Source organism: Loxodonta africana, chromosome 19 (genome assembly GCF_030014295.1).
Source record: "Loxodonta africana isolate mLoxAfr1 chromosome 19, mLoxAfr1.hap2, whole genome shotgun sequence".
Classification (NCBI taxonomy): domain Eukaryota; kingdom Metazoa; phylum Chordata; class Mammalia; order Proboscidea; family Elephantidae; genus Loxodonta; species Loxodonta africana.
Window position 1 is genome coordinate 8,297,467 of NC_087360.1, and position 18,729 is coordinate 8,316,195.

The following is an 18,729-nucleotide window of genomic DNA, read 5'->3' on the forward strand; positions in this document are numbered from 1 at the left end:
CAAGAGATAGAGACACAAGGAGAAGCTGTCCCTTAAGAGTATATTTCTGTGTCCGTACATACACGCACGCACACACACACACACACATACACACGCATACACTCTCGATGCCAAATGGGGCGAGAGGTCGAGATGGAAAAGGCAGGAAGCACCCAGGTGGCCCTGGCACAGGACGGGAGGAGGACAAAGGGAGTGTCTGTCCCTGCTCCAGCCCCTACCGCCTCCCAGCAGGTGAATCTGGGTCTGGAAGGACAGGAAGTGCTGATTCTTTGAGAGGCAAGTTTCAAAGTCCAGTCATTTCTTTTAAAAAACCCTCTTCCCTCCACTCTCTGCCCCTGACAGAAGCCCAGCCCCCTGTACAGGCTGTCCTTGAAGGTGGGGCAGGACAACACCTTCAGGAAGAGGCATTAAGGCCAAAGCTTGGAAACACCCAGGCCCACAAAGGCTCAGGCATAGTGGCTGCCGGGTGTCAGGGGGTGGTCCCCTCTGTGGTCCAGCTGGTCCTGCAGGCGAGCAAACTCGGCTAGTTCGTTGAGCTCCTGGAACTGTCGGTCTGTCTTGTGGCTGACCAGCGAGCGGTAAAAGTGGACGGCAAAGACGATAAAGACCAGGCCGAAGGGGACCATTATGGTGGTGGAGGCGATGGCAGCTGCCTGGCCTGGGGTGATGCCCTCGGGGCTGCTGCTGCTGACATTGAGGACCCCGCCGCCATCTGGGGGCTTGCTCGTGGGCCGTGGCTGACCTGGCTGCTTCTTGAGGGGCAGGAACTTGACCCAGCAGAGCAGCACCACCTCGGCCAGGAAGAGCAGTGTGCCAATGACAGTGGAGAAGGCCCAGGCCAGCTCAATGTGGCGGTGCATGCGCTCGTGGGGCGACTCCTTGACAGAGTTGAGGTTATGCACGTTGCTCACGGCCTCAATGTTGGGCAGGATGCAAGTGCTGATCATGAGTGCAAACAGGTGCACGGCCACCAGCACTGTGGTGCAGGCACTGAAGGCGATAAGCAGCCCTGGTGGGTAGTCGTGGTCAGCATCCAGCTGCACCTCCACCATCGCCACCTGTGGGGACAAGAACAGGCAGGGTGAGTGCCAGATGACAGCCATGGCCCATGGGGAAGAAGTGATGGGCCGAGCTCAATCCCTGGCTTTGCTCCCATCAATCTCGGGGCAAGTCAATGGGCTGCACGGAACCTCAGTTTCTCCATCTGTATAATGGAGACAGTAAGACCTACCCACTTGGGAAGTGGCAGACGGTACTGGTGAAGAAAGCAGGCTGCCTGAATTTGGGTCCCAGCTCTGCTGCCTACGACCTGTGTGTGCTTGGGCAAAGAATTAACCTCTCTGAACCTCCATTTTCCTACCTGTGAAATGAGGCTATAGTATCAGTTCACAGGACTATTTCAGCAATTAAATGAGAGCTCCTAGCACACAGTAAAACCTCTCAAATGGAAACCACTCCAATTATCACCCAGCCAGTGGTTAACAACCAGCCACCATGCTGTCAGCCCTACACGCCCCACCAGGGAAAGGCTTCTCCTTTATGCCCTGCTCTGGGGACAAGGACAGGAATAGGGGCTGGAGAGGTGAAGGCCCCCAGGCCCTTCCTGAGAACACAGTGCACAGATAAACAAAGAACTGAGAGAGGCTTCCCAGAAGAGGTGGCAGAGGACTGGGGCCAGCAAGCCCTAAGGGTGTCTCCTCCCAGCCCCAGCTCTGGGCTCAAGGTTCCAGGGCTGAGGCAATAGTTGCTGCCCAGTTCCCAGAGACTTGCAGATCTGAGGTCACCAAGGGCACTTCCAGGCCCACCACCTGCTGCTTCTCACCTGGGCCTTGCAAATCACCCCCATGCAAAGCAGCCCAGCTTATCAGATATGGGCCAGGAGCAGCGGGTGGTGGGCAAGTGGCCAGGTTTGCCCGCTTCAGCAGGGACTGGAGGGGCCTCGGCAGCTGATGGCAATAATACCATCAAGGGTTTTGTTGTTGTTAGCTGCCAACAAGTGCCCCCCCCCCCCACACTCATGACAACCCCAAGCACAACAGAATCGGATTGTTGTGATCCGCAGGGTTTTCACTGACTGATTTTTGGAAACAGATCACAGGGCTTTTCTTCCCAGTCCACCTTGGTCCGGAAGCTACACTGAAACCTGGTCAGCATCAGAGCCACACACAAGCCTCCAATGTCAGATGAGTGGTAGCTGCGTTTAGGATGCACTGGCGGCAAATCAAACCAGGTCTCCCGCGTGGAAGGGAAGAATTCTACCGCTGAACCACCACTGCCCTCAACCATCGAGGCCAGGTGCTCTTTATAAATTGTTTGCTATGCATGTGCAAACTTTAACGGACTCAGCTATTCACTGAAAAGTTGGAGGGATAAATCTACCCAGAGGTGTATCGGAAGAAAGGCCTGGCCGTCTACTTCTGAAAGAGCGGTCCTTGAAAACCCTGTGGCGCACAGTTCTGCTCTGACACACATGGGGCTGCCAGGAGTCGGAGACAACTCAACTACAGCTGGCTGGCTAGCTGGCTGGTATGTACGTACCAAGTTCAGAGAGAGGAGGGTCTCATGCTGAAAATGATCCACTAGGCTCTCAGCAGCCTGACCCACAGACAGGCAGGGAAGCGGGGTGGGCTCCTTCCTATTCTCCCAACTCTCCTTCTGCCTGTACGCTTGTCCCTGTTAGAAAGGAATGTGTGCCCAAGAAACTCTTGTCATTTCTTGTCCCCTGTACCCTTCATGAGGCCTGGAAAAGCAGTATGGGGCAGTGATTAGGGGCACAGGCTCTGGAACTGGGCTGCGTGGTTCCAAACCCTGGATCTCTGTTCTTTACAGGTGGTATGACTCTGGGAAGTGGCTTCTCCTTCCTGTGCCTCAGTTTCCTCATTTGCAAAATGGATACATGCCTCACTGAGTTGTTGTAAGGATTAAATGAGTTAATCCATATAAAACATACAGGAAACCCTCAATAATTATTACGCAGTTTAGAAACTTCATCCCTAAACGCACCAGCTTGACGTGAAGTCCTCCTGGGGTTTCTACCCCTGTAACAGAGAGCTATACTAGGGCTGGGAAACCATCCAGGCTTAATCCTCAGTCTTTGATTCTGGCTCCGGACTCACACTGCTCACTGTGTGACCTTGGTCAAGACCCTCTCTTATGGACCTACCAGGCCCTCTCTGTCAAACAAGGGGGTGTGGTGAGAAAAAGGCCACAGCTAGAAGGGATTGGGGGTAAGACCCCTGTAGGAATCTCGTAAAGGAGGTCGCTACGCTCCTCCAAACATCCAGGTGTGTATATTCACCGGACTTTTTAGACAAGTCCAACTCGATTCACTTCACAGACACTGCCCCCTTCACTCATAGACTTTTGCCTAAGAATTCCCAGAACTGAGACTGTACATACTTTTTAGCTCCAGAGCTTACAAAATGTTTCAAGCTCATATAAATTTGGGACAGGGCCATCAGGCTTTCTACCGTTTTTAAGATCACCAGCTGCCTGAAGTCAAGCCCAAGAACTCTTGGTACATGAGGGTAAGGGTTCTGGGTGGTACCATTCACTGGACACCAGGCCTCTGGGCAGGCCAACGGGCCAGTGAGTTCAGGGCTGCGTCCTGTGGGCGCCCTGCTTGCGCCCCAGGCCTGCCCATACCTGGAACAGTGGAGCCCCTCCAGCATTACATGTATCTCCTGTCAGCCCCCGTCCCCGCCCCCCGCCAGCACTTCCTCTTCCTGTTTTGGCCTACTGCCCGGGAACCTGAAACCCAGAAGGGACAGGCAGGAGGGGCCGCTGTTTGCTGACCCAGGGCCACTGGCTATTTATTCACTCACGGGAAATGTCCGGACCCATTACATGGGTCATGCCCTGAGCTGGCCGCTGGGGGTGCATATAGGTAACACTCCTACCTGTGCCCTTACCTGAGGCCTCACTGTATCACAGCCACCCCAGGTAGCTGTGTCTCCCCCTCTACACAGCCATGAAGAGCACAGGCCCAGGAGCCAGAATTTCAGCTTCTCCACTTATAAAGCTGGTGACCTTGGGCAAGTATTTCAACCTCTCTGTGCCACAGTTTACACATCCATAAAATGGGAACAATGAAGGAACCTACTTCTTAGAGTTGTTACAAGAATTAAATGAGTTCATGAATATCAAGCCCTTAGAATAAGGCCTGGCATATAATAAGCTTTATCCAGTGTCAACAATTATTGGGTGGAGCCTGGATTTGAACTGGTTCTAAAGCCTGTGTAAAATGCGGGTGCAAGGACTGCTCCCCTCAAACGGTCACTGTGGAGATTAAATGAGGCCTTGACTATAAACTGTTTGGCATAGGTCGGGGGACACAGGAGGTACTCAATAGATGTTAGTTAATAAGAAAAACCCAGGGCTTGGATGGAAGAGAAATGCCTTCAGTTCAAGCTATTGAGAGCTGGGTCCGCTTCCCCATGTTCCCGACCCTTGGCAGGGTGAGAGGCGCAGGCCTCCAACTCAGCTGTGTCTGCCCCAGCAACAACCCTGGGAACCAGGAGGCTGGGTGTCCCAAACCACGCCTGGCCAGCTCACTACCTCAGAGGACAGAGGATCCCTCCCACCATTTTCACAGCCACAGGGGCCAGGACCAGAAAAACATGGTTGTGGGGGCAGCCCTGGCCTGGGGAGGACAGAACCTGCCCGCCTGCCTGAGGCCCAGCGCTGGGGGAAGCTGGACAGCTCAACCTGCAGTGCTGGCACCTCCAGCCAGAGGAAAGGGCCTGTCGCCACACTCTGGAATGAACCCTGTCACCTTGCCCAACCCTCCCATTCCTGGAACTCTGACCACACGGGTCGGGCACAGGTACTGCTCACATGTGGGACCAAATTCAGTGCTGTGGGGCTGCGTGAAAGCATAATTCTAGTGAGGAAGAAGCCCAAATCATGGACCCTGGTGAAAACCACTCATAGGTATAAAAGCCTCTGGTTTCCCTAGAGTGCTTCCCGCTCTCTTGGGATACCTCCCCATGGGTGGGACCCTGAGAATCTGGGAAAGCAAAGACAAGACAAGGGGCCTCCTAGAATCCGGCCACTGCCTCCTAGGGCCCTGCGGAGTCCCGGAGATCAGATTGCATGAAGCTTCACTAGGTAAATATAGCCGGAGCACTGAGCCTGCTGTTAACCCAAAATAAACAGCTCCCGGCAGCCATGGGCCTGCCTAAACCTGGCCACAAGGGTCTTCAAAAGACAAAACGGGTGGGAAATGCCATCCCTACCTCAGGCTGGCCATAGACCCCACAGCGGATATTTGGGGTGCCAGGCCTCAAGCACGAATCAAAGAGTCGAACTGTCTCATCCCGCTAGGGGCTGGGTCCACCCTGCCCAAATGCCAACTGCTTCTCCTTAACCTTGCTGGGCTCCACGGGGACCCCGACCCACCTGTCACACAGATGTCCAATAAACCTAAACAGCCTCCTGTGCCTGGCCAGGCCCCCACAGCTGGGAGATGCGACTTTTCTTTCTCATGTCTCAGGCTTGTCTTGTTTGGGCTTTCAAGGAAGGTGGTGGAATATGTGCACCTCTGAGCCACGGTCACCCAGAGCCACCCAGAGCCGTCTGAGCCTGCCCGTCCAACCCCAAGAGCAAACCATCTATTACGAGAACCCTAAGGCCTAGGCCAGGCGTTTACAAATCTCTCCACCACTGCAGCCCAGTACTCCAAATGCATCTATAAATAGACACACATTTTTAACAACGGCAACAAAAGTTTCACCACACAAAGCCTACCCTCAAAGCCTGCTAAGATAGTCTATTTTTACATGAGCTCTGGGAGCGCAATGGTTAAATACTCAGCTGCTAACTCAAAGTTCGGTGGTTCGAACCAACCAGCAGCTCCATGGCAAAAGGACCCGGGGATCTGCTCCTGTAAAGGTTACCGCCAAGAAATCCCTGTAGGGCAGTTCTACTCTGTCCCCCAGAGTCGCTATGAGTCAGAGGCCACTATACAGGCACACTACAACACATGCTGCTACCTTTTATTTTATCCCATCCGTATTTCATTAAAAAAAAAAAAAAACAATTGTTGCCAGTTGCAGCTCACTAAATTTATATTACAGTCACTAATAGTTTACAAACAGCCCTGGTGGTGCAGTGGTTGAGCTCTGCAGCTAACCAAAAGGTTAGTAGTTCGAATCTACAGGTGCTCCTTGGAAACCCTATGGGGCAGTTACTACTCTGTTCTATAGGGTCTCTATGAGTCAGAATCCACTTGATGGCAATGGGTTTACTAGGTTACAACCTGAAGGTGGGGGGTGGGGTGGGGGATAGGCCAAGGCTGTCTCTTCATCTGGGTTATTCTGACTCCTTCAAGTTTTACCTTCTAAGTCACATCCTATTTCCCTAGCCTCCCAGGTAAGCACAGGTGCCATTCAGTCACAAAAAAATACTGATTGAGAAGTCACTACATGTCTGGAAGCTCTTGTAGCCCTGCAGGAGACTCAATGGTTAAGTGCTTGGCTGCTAACCATAAGGTCAGCAGTTTGAACCCACTAGCCCCTCCACGGGAGAAAGACCTGGTGATCTGCTCCTATAAAGATTAAAAAAGCCTATAAAACCCTGTGGGGCAGTTCTACCCTGTCCTATAGGGTCACTGAGTTGGAATACACAGGACACAGCAACAACAAATGACAGCAAAATCCTTGTCCCAAGGAGAGAGTAACAATAACACTTAAGCAACTGAGTATTTTCAGACTGTGACGTGTCCATCAGTAACTGCTCCTCATCGCCGCACTTAGCAAACAATTATAATGACATAATTTTATGTCTTGTTTTCTCCACTCTACTTTCAGATATTTCTCTTTGTTTTTGTTTCTCACTGGCCTCAGTAAGAGGTTGTTGAATGAATATATGAAGGTAAAACCCGACCTTCCGGGTATTTTGGCCCATAGTTTCCAAAGTCTACAGTAAACAATCCCAGGTGATCCACTGAGACTCGGAAGATCATATTAGAAAGTCAACTGACATTCAATTATTCTTAGCTCATCCTTTAAACTTTTCTATTTTTTATTTGATACAGGCTTATATGACATTTGTTATTAGAACACGTATATGCTTTATGAACAGATATCAAGCCTAGTCCTAAAAACTTAAAAAATGTGTCCCCCCAAAATATGTGTTGTAAATCCTAACTTCTACGGCTTTAGGGTGGCTACAAGTCGGAATCGACTCTACAGCAATGGGTTTGGTTTTTTTTTTTGATTTATGGGTGTGGCTAAAGGAGCCTTGGTGGCACAATGGTTAAGTGTTCAACTGCTAACCAAAAGGTTGGTGGTTTGAATCCACCAGCCCCTCTGTGGGAAAAAGAGGTGGCAGTCTGCTTCAGGAAAGATTACAGTCTTCGAAGGAAACCCTATGGGGGCAGTTCTACCCTGTCCTATAGGGTCGCTAGGAATAGGAATGACTCAGTGGCAATGGGTTTGGTTTGATGCCTGTGGTTATAATCCCATTTGGGAATGGGTTGTCTTTGTTATGCTCATAAGGCTGGATTAGGGTAGATGTATCTTGAGTTAATCTCTTTTGAGATATGATCAAGATTAAAACAAGCAAGCAAGCAAGCAGAGATGCGGGAGGAGAAATGCCAAGCCACAAGATCAGCCAGGAGCAGAAGCTAAAAGAGACAAGGACCTGACTTCCTCCAGAGTGACAGAAAGAGAAAGCCCTCCCCTAGAGCCAGCGCCCTGAATTCGGACTTCTAGCCTCCTAAACTGTGAGAAAATACATTTCTGTTTTGTATAAGCCACCCATTTGTGGTATTTGTTATAGCAGCACTAGATAACTAAGACAGGCTCAACACTGCTCTGGGCTGAAAATTCCAGAAATACGTGCTTGTGAAGTTTTACAAAAGGCTTCTCTGCCGGGCACGGAGCCCCTCCCCTCTGGGGCACTCGGCAAAATTCCATTTATACACAGCCCAGCCGGCAAATCCAGTGTGCAGAATCGGGCATCTGGGAGACTTCAAAAGCCCAGTTATCAACCAGCTGGGGGACGAGGGGGTGATGGAGGCAAGAGGGTGGTCCAGTGTAAGGGGCCCAGGCTCCAAGTGAGACACCCCAGGGCTGGAATCCTACTGCTAGGTATCTTATCTTAGCCTCTAAGAGTCTTCATGAGCCTTAGTTTTCCGGTCTCCAGTACAGCTCTTCAAGACCTGTTAGGAGGATTAGGTGAGAATGAACGAAAAGGGCTGAGACTAACACCTGGCACCGCAGGTAACGTCATTATCATCATCGTCGCAGAATAACATAACTCCTCTGCTCCAAAACCTTCAATGGCCCCCTATTGCCTATATAAGAGTTCAGACTTCTCAAACAGTCATTCAAAGCCCTCCATTACCTTGCCTGGCTAGATTCTTTGTTCTCTACTGCTCCCTATTGTTGTTGTTGTCAGGTGCCATCAAGGTGTTTCCAACTCATAGAGACCCCATGTGCCAGAGTAGAACTATCCCATAGGGTTTCCTAGGCTGAAATATTTATGGGAGCAAATCGCCAGGTCTTTCTTCTACAGAGTGGCTAGGTGGGTTCAAACCACCAACCTTTTGCTTAGCAGCCGAGAACTTTAACCACTGTGTTACCAGGGCTTCTTTGCTTTCCCCAAGACCCTATAATTTCTCTTCTCTGTAGCTTTGTTGGTGTCATTTCCTCTGACTGGAGAGCTTGTCACTAAGCCCTAACTCCACTAACCAAAACTCAATTGATCCTTAAGGCTTAGCTGAAATCCCATTCTTCCTGAAGTATTCTAAACCATCCTTACCTTGGGCCAGATAGATTTTAAGTGCTTAGCAAACATAATTCACTGACTCTTCACACCAACCCTACAAGGTTGGTACTGCTATTATCCCATTTTACAGCTGAGGAAACTGAGCCCCAGAGAGATTAAGTGACTTCCCCAAGGTCCCATGCTGGGATTTGAACCCAAGTTGCCTACCTCCAGAGTCCCTGTTTTCTCTTTGCTCTGCTGTACTTCAGCCTCCCAGCTCTGTCGTCCTCTCATTCTCTGATGCTCTCTCTCCCACAACAACAAGGCTACACCACGGGCACGGGGCTCCATAGCTTACCAGCCAGGCAACTTCAAGCAAGCCATTCACCCGAGACAACTGTACCTGCCCCCGATAGGTTGTACAAGGACCACAGAGATGGAACACGTAGATCACCTGGCACAGTGCGTGATTTTAAGATTATAAGAGCCCAGTCAACAATACTAACAATGACTACTACTAGTGGTAATCATGGTAATTTCTTGCTCATCTCCACGACCCCTAAATCCCAAAGACGTCACAGACGCTCACTCCAGTCTTGTGATTTGAACCCTTCCTTCCAGCTCATTTTCGCAGAAATTCCGAGCAACTTTTGAACCTGCTCTGGGACCTGGGAACAAAAGGGTGCTGGCAGGCACAGACCTTGAGGAGGCAGATAATCCAAAAATAATTGATCCTGGGTCCTGGAAGGCATTTTGTTTACGGCAGCAGGCTGACCTTCCCAATTATCTTCTGCTTAGGCTAATGTTACAGGACTGCCCACCTCAGCAGACCAAACCCATGTGTGAACCCTAAAGCCCTGGAGGGCAGAGGCTCAGGCCCAGGCTGGGAGCCTCTTGCCAAGAGGTAAACTGAGGCAGGGATGGCCTGAATCATGGCCCACAAAGGTACCCTCAGCTCAAGGATCACCTATATGATACTAATGGTATGCTGCATCTAGGGCCTGTTTTGTATCTGATGTTGGAGGTTGGATGCTGAGCCCAGGCAAGGCCTGTTGTTACCGGAAATGGTGTCAAGAGCAGGTGGGGATCTGTCAGCAGACCAGAGCGGGTGGAGCCAAGGTGTGTGCCATCAGACCTTGCAAGGGTCCCCATTGGGCCTTGTAGTGAATCCTCATGTAAGCCCATGGGAGAGGACACTCTTCACCCCACTTTAACAAAACTGCCCCAACTCAAGAAAGCCACTTGCCCAAGGTCACACGGCCTATACTCCACAAGTCATGGGCACTACAGGGGCCTCTCAATCCCTTCTTGGCTCTCTAGGACACCCTCCCCAGCTTGACATCCTCGCCAACTCCCCCTGCCCCCCCACGGAGATGAAAGGTCATGTCAGCCCCTCGGGTTTTCCAGGTCTCAGAAGGAAGCCTTTTGGGGGCAGGAAGTACGTTGTGCTGACTCACAGGCCAAGGGAGAGTAATCCAGGAAACTTGCTCATCCTTGTTCCCACGGCATCAGGTGTATAAGTACCCCTTTTTCTCTGAGGCTCACCCACAAGCTGGGTGTCTGTGGTGGGGGTGGGGCATGGTCAGACAGGCCCTGCAGACCTCCCTGCACCAATCCCATCTCTCCAGTGGATTTCCAGCCTCGTGGCAAACGGAATTACCCTCTTGAAACTGCTTCCCCAGGCTGCAGGCTGACTTGGGGTTCAGCCCTTCCCTGTCTGCAGAACTTTGGGAGCTTCATCAGCAGACCCAGGAAGCCTTCTCCACCCTGGCTGGGGAAAATAAAGCTCCCCAAGAGACAGTCTGGGTGAGGCAAGGCCCACCGAAGTGCCACTTGCTGCCCCAGCCTTCTGACTTCCCCACACTGTTTTTAGCAAGAGGAAGAGGGAGGCGGTGTTGAGCTCAGAGGCTCAGGTTCTTCAACAGGAAGAGAGAACTTGAAAAGGCCGGAAAGGGCCCTTACCTGGTCCACACCTCCCATGGAGAGAGAAGGGTTCTGGGCCACTGTGCATCTATGACCCCAAGAAAAGAGGGAATGTGACCCCACCATTTTAAATTCAGAGCACTGCAGTGAAGAGCTAACAATCACTGGGGTCATTCCTGCCTCCTCCTCTCCCGCAAACTGCAAACTCTTTTTTTTTTTTTTTTGCTTAAAAAAATAAGTTTTTTTGCCCAATTTCTCACTCCCTGGGCTTGATCCCAATATATCTCTGGCTGGACATCAACCAGAGCTCAGTCCACCAGAAAGTAGGGTCCAAGTACCTAAGCAACAGGTTTCTGCATGCCTGCCCACCTGAGTTCAAATCCCCCCTCTGCCACTAACCAGCCCTGTGACCTTCCGGAAGTCGCTTGACAACATCCCCTCAAAGTGTCCTTGAGGAGTTAGTGCGAGAGTTAGGGAACCTACACAGCGCCTAGCACACAGTGAGTGCTCAGTTAGGGTCAGCTATTCTTAGTGACTCTTCCGATATGAAGCACAAAGATTGGCCTCTTAGGATTTGGGACTGCTAGAACAGAACTCCATCACATGGGCCTAAGCTAAAACGCCCCTCCCTTACGCATACGTACACACACACACACACACACACACACACACACACACACACACACACACTCCCTCAATTTATTTCTCAAAGTTGGAGAAACTTCTGAGTTGTTGTTAGCTGCCATGGAGTCAATTCCAACTCGTAGCAACCCCATGTGACAGAGCAGAACTGCTCCATAGAGTTTTCCAGGCTATAATCTTTATGGGAACAGAGTGCCAGGTCCTTCCCCTGCAGAGCCGCTGGAGGGGTTGAAACTGCCAACCTTTTGTTTAAGTGGCTCACCGTTGCATCACCAGGGCTAACTTCTGAGTAGCAGCCTTCATTTACACATTCAGAAATCAAGGCCCAGAGAGGGATAGAGATTGACCAAGGTCACACAGGCAGCAAGTGCAGGGCTGGGAGAGCCCCAAACTCATGGCCTTTCCCATGCTCTGGGCTCACTCCTATAACCCGCTGCCTTTGAGTCGATTTTGACTCATAGCGACCCTATAGGACCGAGTAGAGCTGCCGCATAGTGTTCCCAAGGAGCAGCTTGTAGATTCGAACTGCTGACCTTTCGGTTAACAGCCTGAGCTCTTAACCACTGCACCATGAGGGCTCCTTGGGCTCCGCAGTGCTTCTAAAAAGTCTTCTACTACAGTGGCCCACTTGTTTGTGGAACACAGGGAAAGACCCAAGCACACTCCCTTCACGAGAAAACACAAGTGGTGCAGCCACGCCCTCCCCCAGGGCCAAGGGCTTAGCTCACCCATGAAGTGGGCAGGAGTGCTCTGGGCTGGGGGGGTCAGACCCCAGTCAGGCAGGCTGATGTCACCGAATGTGATAATAACGACTTGTTATGTGGTGCCCCGCCCCAGCAAGACTCCAAGATTTCCTGTCTGAAGGTAATCACGGGGTCACTTCTGGGGCTCACTTGCAGGCCTTACGCTCTGCACCCCTGGGAGACCTGTTTGCACTCCAGCTAGTGGGAGAAGCTGCCTCCCCCGTAAATTAAGAGCCCATTCAAAAAGAACATGTCCCACCCCTCCTCCTCCACACCCTGTGACTCAGTGGCGAGTTAGGGTGGGGAGTGGTTGTGAACCCTCAACTCCCCAGGCTGAGGTTCTGGAAAAGTGCTGGGAGAAGGGATGTCGGGAAATCCCCGGGTACCTTGTTAGCTAATATGAACATGGTCAATGTCTGCTAGCCTCAGGTGTGGGGGCACGAAAGAGGCAGCTCGGGGGTCTTCCTTCTCATCCCCACCTCCTGACACCTAACCTCAGGTGGGTCAGACCCTCTGTGCCCTTCTTCACCCCTGAACATACCGGGGCCGTCTTCTTACAGATCTACCTTCAGGGATCCCTCATTCCTACTACGTCCTCCCCACTTGCTGCATCAAGTTTGTCCTTCTAAAGGCACCTGAGCCCCCCAGCCTTGGACATCTGTATGGCTTTGTCACAACCCCATCTCCCACATCGGGTGCCACCTGTCGCCACATCTGGCCCCCTCTAGCGTCCACGACACCCTTCCCCCAGTTCTTCCCCTCACCCCCAGCCCTCCCGGCCGGCCCGCCCGCCCAGCCTGCTCCCCCTGGGCCCCGTCGGGGCTGCGGGCGGCGCAGCCCGGGCCGGAGAGGGGGCAGGGCAGGACCGCCCGCGCTCACCATGGCGAAGCCGGAGAGCAGAGCCGAGGTCCGGCTGGAGGCTTTGAGCTTGGCGCGACTCAAGTAGAGCTTGCGCCAGGACAGCGCCTGCATCGAGTGCTCGTTGAGGCTCATCACCTCGGAGTAACTCTGGCCGACCCAGTCCGGGTAGGTGACGGCGGGCGGCGGCGGCGGCGGCGGCGGCGGGGACCCCGGGGGCTCCCCGTCCCCGCTGCGGCGGCGGCTCCGGCGGCTGCCGCTGCTGAGGGGAAGCTCGGGGCTGTTGTTGCTCGGGGGCGGGGCGGGCTCCGGATGCATGGAGCACGCTGCCGAGGCGCGGGCCGCCGGGGCGCCTGCACCGGCAGCGGCCCCCACCCCCGCCGCACGTCCGCCTCCCGACTGGGGCAGCCGCCGCCTGCACGCCGCGTGGGTCCGGCCTGCCCCGGCCTGCCGCAAAGGACGAGCGGGAGGTCGAGGAAGCGTCTGCACCCCAGCTCGCAGGCCCCCGGCGCCGCTTGCAAAAGCCCGGGGCGGCTGCGGCGCAAGCTTGCGCGCGAGCCAGCGTCCCGGATCCCCGGGCCGGGACCCCCGGCGCGCGCCGCGATTGGCCGCAGCCCCGGGATGATTTGCATGTGCCCCGCCCCAGACTCCCCGCCCACGAGGAGGTGGGCGGTGCCGCTGCGAGTCATGTGACTCGCCCCTCGGGCGGCCCCGCCCCGCGCCAGGCGCCACTCTTCCAGGAAGCGCCCCAAGTCCCCTGGCTTCCGCGCTCTCCGCTTGGGCGCCTGCAGTGTCTGCAGCTGCTCGAATGGCAGTGCTCCCGGAGCTCGAACTCCTGGGCCGGGGCCGCCTGAGGTCACCTCCCTCCGGAGGTGGCGCAAGTGCTGCAGGACATAGAGCAGGCTGAGGTAGAATTCAGTGTTTAGTGAGCGCCTCCTGAGTGCCGACCCTGTCTAGGAGCTCAGGGCAGGGCGCTGGACAAAATAAACGGAACCCCCTGCCATCGTGGGGCTTACATTCTACAGAGGAGACACAAACATAAGTGAATAAACTATAGTTCTACCAGTTGCTGTGGAATCGACGCCCACTCAGGGCGACCCCATGTGTGTCGGAGTAGACCTATGCTCCATAGAGTTTCCAATGACTGATTTATCAGTGGATTGTCAGGCCTTTCTTCTGAGGTACTTCTGGGTGGACTCGAACTGCCAAAGTATTGGTTAGCAGCTTAGTGTGTTACTTGTTTGCACCACCTGTCTGGAGGCTCCTTTTTAGTGCTCGTTGTGGGGTGCCGTCCAGTGGACTCAGACTCATAGCGACTGCGTAGGACAGACTATAACTGCCCCATAGGGTTTTCTAGGCTGTAAATCTTTATGGAAGCATATTGCTGGGCCTTTCTCCTGCAGAGCAGCTGGTGGATTCAAACCTCAGACTTTTATGCCAGCAGTTGAGGGTCACCACCCAGAGACTCCTAGTAAGCCTAGGCTGAGGGAATACAGGAAAAATAACTTTCATGGGGTTTCTATATTTGGGGGGGGGGGAGAACAGGGCATAAGCAAAGAAGGTAAATTCACACCTTTCTTGCAGTTGACATACGAACTGAGACCAGGATTTTGTGAGGGAACAAGCTATGCAAGAACTGGGATGAGCTTTCCAGAGGGGGAAAAAAAAAGAGGAAGGAAACAGCAAATGCAAAGACCTGGGACTACTACCCGGCCGCTGAAGCAGTAGAAGGTCAGTTTAACTGTGGAATACTCAGGGGCAGAGGTGGGTGGGGGCTAGGAACGGTCCCCTGGGGTGTCAGCTCCACTCCCTGAATCCAGAACATTCCCTGGGACCTATGTAGCACTCAGTAAATATTTGTTGAATGAATAAATGTGGGAGAGAGAGAGATGAATGAAACTCAGAATTAGCCCATAGCCTAGACCCCAGCATTTTGCATTCCAGAGAAGTGCCCTGAAATTTAACTCTTTTTTTTTTTTTTTGTGCTTTAGGTGAAAGTTTACAGAGCAAATTAGTTTCCCATTCAATAGTCTGTACATAAAATGTTCCATGACGTTGGTGTCATTCCCCACAATGTGTCAGCGCTCTCCACATTTCTATCCTAGGTTTCTGGTTACCTTTTGTCCCAATTTTCTATCCCTTTCTGCCTTCTCGTCTTTGCTTTCGGGCAAATGTTGTCCTTTTGATCTTATATAATTGATTGTTCTAAGTAGCGCCGTCCTCTTGGCTGTTACTGTTTGTTTTATGGGCCTGTCTATGGTTTGACTGAAAGGTGGTCTCTGGGAATGGCTTCAGTTCCAGTTCAGAAGGGTGTCTTAGGGCCATAGTCTCAGGGGTTCCTCCAGTCTCTGTTAGACCAGTAAGTCTGGTCTTTTTTGAGAATTTAATTTTTTGTCCTGTAGTTTTTCTCCCACTCTGTTGAAGGCCCTCTGTTGTAATCCCAGTCGGAGAAGTCAGTAGTGATAGCTGGGCACCATCTAGTTTTTCTGGTGTCCGGGTTGTGTAGACTGTGGTTCCCGTGGTCCATTATTCCTTTGGACTAATTGCTCCCTTGGATCTTTGGTTTTCTTAATTCTCCTTTGATCTGGACGTAAGAGAACAATAGTAGTATCTTAGAGGGCCACTCACAAGCTTTTGAGACCCCAGATGCTGCTCACCAAAGTAGAATGCAAAATGTTGTCTTTATGAATTATGTTGTGGCAGTTGATGTACATGTCCCCCCTGGGTCTATGTCTTTCACCTCCCAGCTTGGGAGCTCCATCTAGTGAAGTGTTTGATTATGACTAAGAAGTTGCTCTGTGGTCCTTGTGTGTTCATTTGTATATGTTAATGTATAGGCAGCACCTACAGTTATGTATGTAGAAATATCTACCAGCAAACCTATATCTGCAGGTGGCAGTGTTCCCTTATATCCTTTCACATGTCTAGGCCTTTTTACCTACGTATTCATTCATAATTTATTGTTTGTTGATCCTATTGTTGTAGGATTGTCAATGCTATAGTGTTTACTGTGGTTGCCCTTTGTTCTTGTGTTCCTCTCAGTGTCCTCCCATGCTTTGGTCATGTTGTGCTGACTTCCTCCGTATGTGTATGGCCTTTCCCTTCACCAGTATTAACATGTGTCTTCTATTTGGCAGGAGCCCTGGTGGTACAGTGGTTCAGAGCTTGGCTGCTAAACAAAAGGTCAGCAGTTCAAACCCACCAGCCACTCCTTGGAAATCCTGTGGGACAGTTCTGAATCTACTCCAAGGTAACAGGTTTGTTTTTATTTTTGTTTTTTTTTTTTCTATTTGGTAATTGAAATTTAATTCTTGTCACCACTAGAGAGCGCCTCTCCTCCCACCCACCTTGTGGGATAAAACTGAAGGTCCCCTTCTGCTTCTGGATTCCCCCAGAGGGAAGACTAGGGAACTTGGAATGTGAAATTCCACCCCCCTGGGCTTGTTTCTTTGGTGGCTCTTGCCGTCCTCCTTCCTCTTACTGTCTGTGTCTCAGCTCAAATGTTGCCTCCAAAGAGAGGCCTCCCTCCCTATCTAAAGTACCCCCTACCCCGTGTGACTTTCTATCACTTCACCCTGTCTTACTTCTTTCAGAGATCACTATAGTATCTGACATCGTCTGTCTTACGTATTGACTTGTCTCTCTCCCCTACTAGCAGATGAGCTAGCCATCCGGAGTCTTGGGGAGAGCAGAGTTTCTGTCTGTTTAGATCATTTCTCCCTCTCCCTAGGCCTCACACAGGGCCTGGCACATCAGAGACTCTCTGTAGGAGCATGTTCACTGAATAAAATGATGAAATGTCCTTGGTCTTCCAGAAATGCCCAGCTTAGAGTTGGGTATCCAGGTAGTCCCTGATTTACGGTGGGGTTTCGTTCCAGTGACTCTGTTGTAATCCTGTTCTAAAGTCAAATACTAGACTTTTTTTTTTTTTAGCTTTCATTATTGCAGTGCGATGGATTGCTTCTTACAGGGTCTTGTAACTCCCACCAAGTGATTGGGTGGGACTATGCAAATAAGGTGCTTGTGGCCCACCAAGGGAGTTGGACAGTTTGCTAATAATGCAAATAAGGTGCACAGAACCCTTGTGGGGATGAGAATATGCAAATAAGGTGTTGGAATCCTAACGAGGGGGTTGGTTGGTGTTGCCATCCTACTAGGCTTAAAACAGAGCCAATCCCATAGCAGAGGGGTACCTGACTACCACCAAGAAGAAGAGATGGGAGTGGGGCTCATCTGGGATCCCTTTGCCGGGACTCTCCTAGACGCAGGAGTCAGAGAGAGAGAGAGCTGTAACATTGAAGATGGCAAGACTGTAAGAAGCAGTGGCAGAGAAACGGCGGCAGCAGAGACAACAGAACCAGGAGACCGGCAGGAGTTGGTTCAGTGAGTGTCCCAGCCCACAGGGCGAGAAAGCAGAGTACCTTCAGGCAGGAGTCTTGCTGGTGGAGTGGGGTGCTTCTGGGCACTTAGTGGAGCTAGGCTTGCTGACTCATGGAATAAGAGAGCTGAGCATCTTCGGCCCAAGGCTTACTGGTGGAATGGGGTTCCTCCAGGCAGTTGTTGGCCAAGCTAAAGAGCTTTGTAACACTTGCCAGAGCAGGACTGAGGCCAAGGGGCCGAGGACCAGAGAGAGGCCTGCCTGCGAGCTTGGCTGAAAAGAGGCTGTCCTGACCGAAGAACTGTATCCTAAGTAGTTCCTTATCCCGAATTGTAAACTCTTACTTTCCTAATAAACCCCATAATAGTCTGTGAGTTCTGTGTGGCCATTGTCATGAATTATGGAACCCAGCAGAGACATAGAGTGCTGTGGGGGGGAAAAGAGTGTCAGGATTGGTAAAAAGTTTGGAGGGTGGAGGCACGTCTGACCTCCGCCTCACAGGAATCAACCTTGGGCTGTTGATCGTGATTCTCCCCTCTTGTGAAGTTAGACGAGGTCAGATGCTTCCTCCACGCCATTTTTACAATTATTATTGCCTTTTTATTATCAATCATCGTGGCGCAATGGTTACGAGCTATGCTGCTAACCAAAAGGCTGGCAGTTCAAATCTACCAGCTGCTCCTTGGGAATCCTACGGGGCAGTTCTACTCTGACCTATAGGGTTGCTATGAGTCAGAATCAACTTGATGGCAATGGGTTTATTATTAGTATCTTTATAAATCATAACATCGAACATCTGTGAATGATAACATCAGCAGATTACGCGCTGCAACATTATATGGACTACATATTACTGAGAATGTTGTTAGGTGCCATCAAGTCAGTTCTGACTCAGTGGCTGTGCAGAATGGAACGAAGCACTACCAAGTCCTGCGCCATCCTCACAGTCATTGATATGTTTGAGCCCTTTGTTGCAGCCACTGTGTCAATCCATCTTGTTGAGGGTCTTCCTCTTTTTTGATGACCCTCTACTTTACCAAGCATGATGTTCTTCTCCAGGGACTGGCCCCTCCTGAAAACATGTCCAGAGTACATGAGACAAAGTCTCACCATCCTCCCTTCTAAGGAGCATTCTGGCTGTATTTCTTCCAAGACAGATGTATTCCTTCTTCTGGCAGTCCATGGTATGTTCAATATTCTTCACCAACAGTGCAATTCAAAGGCATCAGTTCTTCTTAGGTGCTGCATATTCATTGTCCAGCTTTCTCATGCATATGAGGCAGTTGAAAATCCATGGCTTGGGTCAAGATGTATGTTTAAAAAAAAAAAGATGGTCATTAAGCTCAGTTCCTATTAACTGCAAAGCTTTGTAAATTGAGGACTACCTTACACTCAGAGTTAGGAAGCTGATGGGGAGAGGGGGAGGCCTGCAGAGCTGGAGCTGGAAGGGGCTCCCCGCTGGAGCAGAGATTT

The 18,729-nt window shown here is 51.4% G+C and overlaps 2 protein-coding genes across 2 annotated transcripts in view; one reads left to right on the top strand and one right to left on the bottom strand.

Moving 5' to 3' along the window:
• Positions 1-21: 21 nt before the first annotated feature.
• On the bottom strand, positions 22-13,211 carry LOC100669326 (calcium release-activated calcium channel protein 1). Its single transcript, XM_064272159.1, has 2 exons — positions 12,900-13,211; positions 22-1,058 (listed from the first exon to the last, which is right to left on the bottom strand). The coding sequence occupies exons 1-2, from the start codon at positions 13,194-13,196 to the stop codon at positions 447-449; spliced, it is 909 nt and encodes a 302-aa protein (XP_064128229.1). The 5' UTR covers positions 13,197-13,211; the 3' UTR covers positions 22-446.
• Positions 13,212-13,706: 495 nt separating this feature from the next.
• Positions 13,707-18,729, top strand: part of KDM2B (lysine demethylase 2B) — a 155,779-nt gene continuing 150,756 nt past the window's right edge. The window contains exons 1-3 of the mRNA XM_064272160.1: positions 13,707-14,059; positions 14,463-14,609; positions 16,016-16,128. The gene's annotated coding sequence lies outside the window, so the exon portion shown is untranslated. The remainder of the gene's footprint in view (positions 14,060-14,462; positions 14,610-16,015; positions 16,129-18,729) is intronic.